The following is an 8,805-nucleotide window of genomic DNA, read 5'->3' on the forward strand; positions in this document are numbered from 1 at the left end:
ATCATTAATGACCAACTTATTTCAGTATCGTTCAAGTCTCTGTTTCCTGTGAAAGTTACACATTGTGTTGCAGCTACTTTAAACGGCTGAACAGCCACAGTGAGCCAGTATTTCTTTCACTGAAGAAGGGAGACGTAATCCAGTGAAGTCCATTTTTTTTAACAAAACCAAAATTTACATAAGTCTCTTCTAACAGGAATTAAATCTGTCACAACTGAACTCAACTCAAAAACCACTGATGACTGATTACAAGCTTTTACCTGCTCTTAAGCACTTTTAATATCTCAGTGGTTTTGTGATATTTTTTACATTTCTTAAAATTGAGAAAATAAATCATGCAAAAAAAGGAAACAAGGAAAAATCCAAACATAAATGGGGTCAATAAACACTTTGATTTTCACATGACTATGATGTTGTTTTCTGTTATTTCCACAGCGACTCTTCGCATAAGCCCACAGCGCAGACAGTTTGTTGAGGAGGAATCTGTGCAGCTGAGTTGTGATGAAGGCTGGGAGGTGAAGAGGAACACCTCCGGGATGAGGAGGCCCAAGGTCAGGAGGTCATGTACGGAGTGGGGTTCATGGAGGCCTCCAGTCTGCACCATCGGCTCCCTGTACAGCCTGGACACTGGAGCGTACTGGTGTGAGAGCGCGGACGGACTGACCACCGGCAGCGTCTACATCACTGTCACTGGTAACAACTGCGTTTCCATCACTGGATTTTAATGTGCACTTTGAAGTTTTGCTTTAGTAATGATGGAAACACTGAACATCACATTTTAAACTCTTAATAAAACGTTTATCTGCTGCTTGAGGTGGATTTAGATTTTTGCGAATGAGCGTTAACGCACACATATGTTCACATAACGAATACAAAGAACATGTGACTGTGGGTGGAGCTGACCTTCTGACTGGAGAGGACAGAAGAGAAGGATAAAGTAATCCATCAGTCGCAGGTTAACTAGTCCAAAAAATAAGGCTCAGATGTGCAGGAGCTCAAACATCGCGGCACTGACTTTGCAGCTTCGTTCATGCTAGCAACAGTGCATTGTAACCATAGATATATACAAGAGAGAGTCGGTTATCCATTCAGCTCCATTCATAGCAACAATCCTAGCCTGGTTTTACCATACCCTCGTACTCATTGAGTACTCATAACTCTATCATAGCTCTATCATAACTCTATCATAACTCTATCATAACTCTATCATAACTCTATCATAACTCTATCATAACTCTATCATAACTCTATCATAACTCCATCATAACTCTATCATAGCTCTATCATAACTCTATCATAACTCTATCATAACTCTATCATAACTCTATCATAACTCTGTCATAACTCTATCATAACTCTATCATAACTCTATCATAACTCTATCATAGCTCTATCATAACTCTATCATAACTCTATCATAACTCTATCATAACTCTATCATAACTCTATCATAACTCTATCATAACTCTATCATAACTCTATCATAACTCTATCATAGCTCTATCATAACTCCATCATAACTCCATCATAACTCTATCATAACTCTATCATAGCTCTATCATAACTCCATCATAACTCCATCATAACTCTATCATAACTCCATCATAACTCTATCATAACTCTATCATAGCTCTATCATAACTCCATCATAACTCCATCATAACTCTATCATAACTCTATCATAACTCTATCATAACTCCATCATAACTCCATCATAACTCTATCATAACTCTATCATAACTCCATCATAACTCTATCATAGCTCTATCATAACTCCATCATAACTCCATCATAACTCTATCATAACTCTATCATAACTCTATCATAACTCTATCATAACTCTATCATAACTCTGTCATAACTCTATCATAACTCTATCATAACTCTATCATAACTCTATCATAACTCTATCATAACTCTATCATAACTCCATCATAACTCTATCATAACTCTATCATAACTCTATCATAACTCTATCATAACTCTATTATAACTCTATCATAACTCTATCATAACTCTATCATAACTCTATCATAACTCCATCATAACTCCATCATAACTCTATCATAACTCTATCATAACTCTATCATAACTCTATTATAACTCTATCATAACTCTATCATAACTCCATCATAACTCTATCATAACTCCATCATAACTCTATCATAACTCTATCATAACTCTATCATAACTCTATCATAACTCTATCATAACTCTATCATAACTCCATCATAACTCTATCATAACTCTATCATAACTCTATCATAACTCCATCATAACTCTATCATAACTCTATCATAACTCTATTATAACTCTATCATAACTCTATCATAACTCTATCATAACTCTATCATAACTCCATCATAACTCCATCATAACTCTATCATAACTCTATCATAACTCTATCATAACTCCATCATAACTCTATCATAACTCTATCATAACTCTGTCATAACTCTATCATAACTCTATCATAACTCTATCATAACTCTATCATAACTCTATCATAACTCTATCATAGCTCTATCATAACTCTATCATAACTCTATCATAACTCTATCATAACTCTATCATAACTCTATAATAACTCTATCATAACTCCATCATAACTCTATCATAACTCTATCATAACTCTATCATAGCTCTATCATAACTCTATCATAACTCTATCATAACTCTATCATAACTCCATCATAACTCTATTATAACTCTATCATAACTCTATCATAGCTCTATCATAACTCTATCATAACTCTATCATAACTCTATCATAACTCCATCATAACTCCATCATAACTCTATCATAACTCTATCATAACTCTATCATAACTCCATCATAACTCTATCATAACTCTATCATAACTCTATCATAACTCTATCATAACTCTATTATAACTCTATCATAACTCTATCATAACTCTATCATAACTCTATCATAACTCCATCATAACTCCATCATAACTCTATCATAACTCTATCATAACTCTATCATAACTCTATTATAACTCTATCATAACTCTATCATAACTCCATCATAACTCTATCATAACTCCATCATAACTCTATCATAACTCTATCATAACTCTATCATAACTCTATCATAACTCTATCATAACTCTATCATAACTCCATCATAACTCTATCATAACTCTATCATAACTCTATCATAACTCCATCATAACTCTATCATAACTCTATCATAACTCTATTATAACTCTATCATAACTCTATCATAACTCTATCATAACTCTATCATAACTCCATCATAACTCCATCATAACTCTATCATAACTCTATCATAACTCTATCATAACTCCATCATAACTCTATCATAACTCTATCATAACTCTGTCATAACTCTATCATAACTCTATCATAACTCTATCATAACTCTATCATAACTCTATCATAACTCTATCATAGCTCTATCATAACTCTATCATAACTCTATCATAACTCTATCATAACTCTATTATAACTCTATCATAACTCTATCATAACTCTATCATAACTCTATCATAACTCCATCATAACTCCATCATAACTCTATCATAACTCTATCATAACTCTATCATAACTCTATTATAACTCTATCATAACTCTATCATAACTCCATCATAACTCTATCATAACTCCATCATAACTCTATCATAACTCTATCATAACTCTATCATAACTCTATCATAACTCTATCATAACTCTATCATAACTCTATCATAACTCTATCATAGCTCTATCATAACTCTATCATAACTCTATCATAACTCTATCATAACTCTATCATAACTCTATAATAACTCTATCATAACTCCATCATAACTCTATCATAACTCTATCATAACTCTATCATAGCTCTATCATAACTCTATCATAACTCTATCATAACTCTATCATAACTCCATCATAACTCTATTATAACTCTATCATAACTCTATCATAGCTCTATCATAACTCTATCATAACTCTATCATAACTCTATCATAACTCCATCATAACTCTATCATAACTCTATCATAACTCTATCATAACTCTATCATAACTCCATCATAACTCTATCATAACTCTATCATAACTCTATCATAACTCTATCATAACTCCATCATAACTCCATCATAACTCTATCATAACTCTATCATAGCTCTATCATAACTCTATTATAACTCTATTATAACTCTTGGGGACATTCCTTGCACATTCCAAGGCTTCAGTTTTAATTTCTGGATATTCGGGAGCCGAGCCAGAACAGATTGAAGAGCTTTAATTTCTTTCGTATCCGCCGCCATTACCAAACTACAACCAGCAAATACTTGACGTCACCTACAAGCCCCGCCTCCCCCGCTCGCTGAATAGTAGGTAGAAAGTCCACCAATGTAATTCGACCACTGAGATCAGACCCAGACGTACATGCAGGGAAATTATAATTGACCGAAGTTTACCGATGGCTAAGTCCAGGCTATAACAATCCCGTGTGGCCTGTGAAATTAGGTGTGTTAAATAGTAAGTGTGCGTCACCTTGAATCAAATCGGACACATCCCGGCCCCGAGAACAGAGGAGCCTCAGATCTCGCAGTGTCGCGTTTGTTAGAAAGAGTTTGTGAATTAAACTTTTTCTGCATAGCTCTTCTTATAAGGGTAAAGTAAAAAGGCGGAAACTTTTTCAACTTTTTATTTCTGATGTACAAAAACCAGCATGGTTAAAAATATGATGCAGCCCAGCACCAGCCAGGCTTTTAAGCAGTCCTAGGGAGGTGCTTCATAATGCTTGCACAGTGATTGCAACTAAAGAACCAAGTGAGCCGAAGGAAAAGTTCTCCAGTTTTCTAAATCAGAAAACATTGAAAATACATTCTGGAATAGTTTGTCCAGTATTAAAAGTGCTGCGAGACTTCGGTTACAGCAAGATACGTTTCCTTCAATTTAGCACGAACGGGTAAAATGTGTAACAAGATTAGGCCTGTGTGAAGTATTGTGGTCCGTGTAAAACAAGCACAGGAAAGCTCACGTGGAGACAGAGGGAAATCACACACGCACAGTGCGCCCTCTTTTGGATAAATGCTGCTATTTCACCATTCAGCGGACCTGCAACCAGGTAACCAAACCCATGCAATGTTTAGACAGATGCACAACTATCAGCAGCTCCCTCAACTTTAAGGCAAACTGTGTGGCACCAGCACCTCTTAAGCCTGCGGAGGCTGTCCTGCTTTCATATAGGCCCATACACCCTCGCCCTGTTCTACGGTTTCATTCCACTTTGTAGTGGCATTATATGGAAATCTGATTTATTTATGAAATGTTCCTGCTGATTGTGAATCCACAGCTGAGCATTGATCTCCCAGAACATTTTAACAGCAGAATCTCTCCCTGTCTTTGTGGAGGTTCCACCTTTTTACTTTAAAGGAATAGGCCACCGTTTTTACATACTGAGATATGCTCTTACCTCACTTTAGCCGAGTTAATATATCCCCGTCTGGTCTTTGTCCGTGCGCTCTGTAATGATACGAGGAGTAAAACGTCCACGCAGTAACTCCTAAAGGTTATTGACGGAAGTGAGCGGGGGGAGTCTTTAGGAGTTACTGCGCGGACGTTTTACTCCTCGTATCATTACGCCTCACAATATAGTTCCCCTTTTTATTTGCTTATAAAATCGACATGCTACATTTCTGTGTAAATATACTTCGCATGAAAACACTTCACGTAACTTTATTTAAATAGGGAACACGTGGAAGAGCTTGGTAGCTTCTATCGTGAGCTTTTTTGGAGCTATGTGACATGTGGGAGAGGCTGAGTATGTGCTCCGTTTGCCTGGCAGAACGCACGGACAAAGACCAGACGGGGATATATTAACTCGGCTAAAGTGAGGTAAGAACATATCTCAGTATGTAAAAACGGTGGCCTATTCCTTTAAGACAGAAAGCTTCAAGTGCAGGATGCAGTAAAAACGCTATAGAAAAAGCTTTGTCCCTCCTCTATTGGGGCTCTTTATGAACTAGATTTCTAGATTTAGTTCAGGCATTGAGAAAAGTATTATTCAGGTACACTACAGCAGTTATAAATCAAGTTCTAGAGTAATGGAATAAAGCAAAACTGAATGATGCTCAGCCCTAAACCTGAACCTATTGAACACATTCACGCTGGGTTGCATAATGTGAGTGTATAAATGATTTAAACATGTTGCCCTGACCCCTCCTGACCCCTCCACTGGTGCTGAGACATCACAGTATTTAGTATTTCTTCAAGCTTCTCGGCTGTTTTATGGGTGAATTGTAGTTTATTGTTTTAAATGTTTTGGATTTTGTCACAGATGAGTCAGATGTGCTGCCGTCTCCTTCGGCTGCTCGACGCACCACATCCTCGGCACCGCAGCTCCCTGCCCTCCCTGCCCGCTCTCTGCTGGTGGCTCTGGTGTGCCACCTCATTGTGTTGTGCCCCTACATCATCTCAACTGTGCTCATGGTTTCTGTGTACCGACGGAGACACACAGGTAAGACAACAGGCCGTTTTTTCTTCTACGGCGTCGGTACGTACGTATTTTTTCTAACTGGGTAAATTGGACACAATGATCAACTTTTTCAAAAAGCGCATCAGCCAAAACTGCAGTTGAATGTGTTTTAGACCAGTGTTTCTCCCACGATCAAGCTGGGATGCTAGGAGCTGCAACCCAAATAAAAATAGATTATGTTTTATATAAAGCTAATATTTTATTTTCCCTACAAATTATAGTTAAGTAAGCGTTAAATTAGCCTTAAGAGCTGACAAACAAGCTGATGACAGACATTATAACAAACTCTGATGACGCTATTATATATTCATAACCAGACCTTTACTGACCCACCACTGTTTGAGAATAATCCTAGTTCTTTCAACAACTGATGCAGTGTAAATCTTGAGGAATGTTATTATTTCTAAAGAAAATTCAATCTAACGTCACTTTGAATCAAACTGATTCAAACCATGTTGTAAGACGTAAAAGCAATGGGCGGGGAAAAAAGTTGTCATGAGCGCGTTGCCCTTCTCTCAAGTCGTGGGCATCCGTCTGATAATCAGCTCAACTTTAACATTAACTGTGTTCGAGATAGAAGAGGCTCTAGGATGCAGAGCATGAGGGGAGATTATATTCATGGAGTCACTGCACCTCCTCTGAGAAAATGTGTAACTTTATGTACTGATAAAATGACTCGAACTACTCGATCCACTTCTAGAGGAAGAAGAAGAAGAAGATCTTTATTTATATAGCGCCTTTCACAGACATATAGTCACAAAGCGCTTTACATGAGACAATTGTACATTCACTCCATACTCGGTGGTGGAAAGCTACGTTTGTAGCTTCAGTTTCCCCTGGGGGAGACTGTCAGAGGCGCTTTCGCGACTACACACGTCTGCGCCAACGGACCCTCTGACCACCACCATACATTCACTCACATCATTCATCCTGGCCTATTGTGCATGTTTTTAGTGGTAGGGGAAACCGGAGTGCCCGGAGGAAACCTTCGCAGATACGGGGAGAACATGCAAACTGAAAGGCCCCGTCCCTGGTGGGAATCGAACCCGGACCTTCTAGCTGTGAAGCGAGAGCACTAACCGCTGCGCTACCGTGCCGCCAGAGGAGAATGCAGCGTCCCAAAATGTAAAACTGCCTTCGCTAAATCTGCTTCTCTGTGATCGGGTCAGTGGAACACACGGCCAACAGAGATTATTGCAAGTACGACATTCAAAAGATTGACTAAAAAATGGCTTCTAGAAAAACAAACTTGCTCATGATCTGTAACGACGTCATGTGGGAGCGACCGTTCATCTAGAAAAAAGGACCGGTAGAAAATGTTATAATGTTCCAATATTATTTAAATTAAATGTCTGTTATTAATGATGTCAAAATGTATAAATTCATGGTCAAGTATTTATCTACATCTACATAGCATTTTTGCTATAACCTGGTACAATCAGGCCCCTTCTGGGGCCCTAAGCAAAAATCCACATGGGGGCCCTATAGTAGCATCCCATGGTTATTCGACAAAGAGCGGACCCATTTACAGTCAAAAACAGTTCCACTGTACAGTAAAGGCAGAAGTGGAAAATAATTAGCGTACCACAATTCAGGCCCTGCACCTCTGTGTGAGAACCACTAACCACTAAGCCATTGTCCAACTGGGATTAAGGACGACTACTAGTCTATTTCCCCCAGTTTTTAAAATGGCAAATGGGCCCATTCTCTCACTTCTGGCCCTGACCCACAGTTTGGGAACCGCTGATTTAAAACTAACTGAAACCTGCACCTGACGGTTATTTCAGTCTTACCCCTGAGAATTAGCCTGTGAGTCGCCCAACTCGTTATAGACTGTGCACATTCAGAGAACCAGAGTTACTGTAAGTTACTGTGCTCGTGAGAACCGTGTGGATTCAACTCCTCTTTGAGACAAAAAGGTCACGGACACGGCTTTACTCTCGTCTATCCATCAAACTACTGTCCTGATTCTCCGCTAGACACAACAAGAAGAGAGTTTAAATGAGTGTGTGGCCGATGCCTATTAAACCGTTCCATCTAAACTAAATTAAAGGGGGCACCATGGTTTGCAGCGGCCATGATTATTTTCTATAGTCGCATGTGGCTCTGGAGATAATGGTTGCCTTCCTCTCATTGATTGATTTCATGCATTCGTTGTTTTGATTATATTTTTTGTGCCTTTGTTTACTTTATAGAAACTGTGGATTTTCCGAGGGGATGAAAACTCTTCAAACAAACTCCAGTGAATGTCTTGTCTTGGCCGTATGGCTGTAGGCTTAAACCAACTTCGAGCAATTGAAAGAGAC

At 38.2% G+C, this 8,805-nt stretch overlaps 1 protein-coding gene across 1 annotated transcript; it reads left to right on the forward strand.

Moving 5' to 3' along the window:
* Nucleotides 1-535: 535 nt before the first annotated feature.
* LOC306981364 (uncharacterized protein) lies at nt 536-8,805 on the forward strand. Its single transcript, XM_079580965.1, has 3 exons — nt 536-693; nt 6,302-6,481; nt 8,695-8,805. Exons 1-3 carry the CDS (start codon nt 537-539, stop codon nt 8,718-8,720), a joined length of 363 nt encoding a protein of 120 aa, XP_079437091.1. The 5' UTR covers nt 536; the 3' UTR covers nt 8,721-8,805.

Source organism: Gobius niger (assembly GCF_951799975.1).
Source record: "Gobius niger genome assembly, chromosome: 22".
Taxonomy (NCBI): domain Eukaryota; kingdom Metazoa; phylum Chordata; class Actinopteri; order Gobiiformes; family Gobiidae; genus Gobius; species Gobius niger.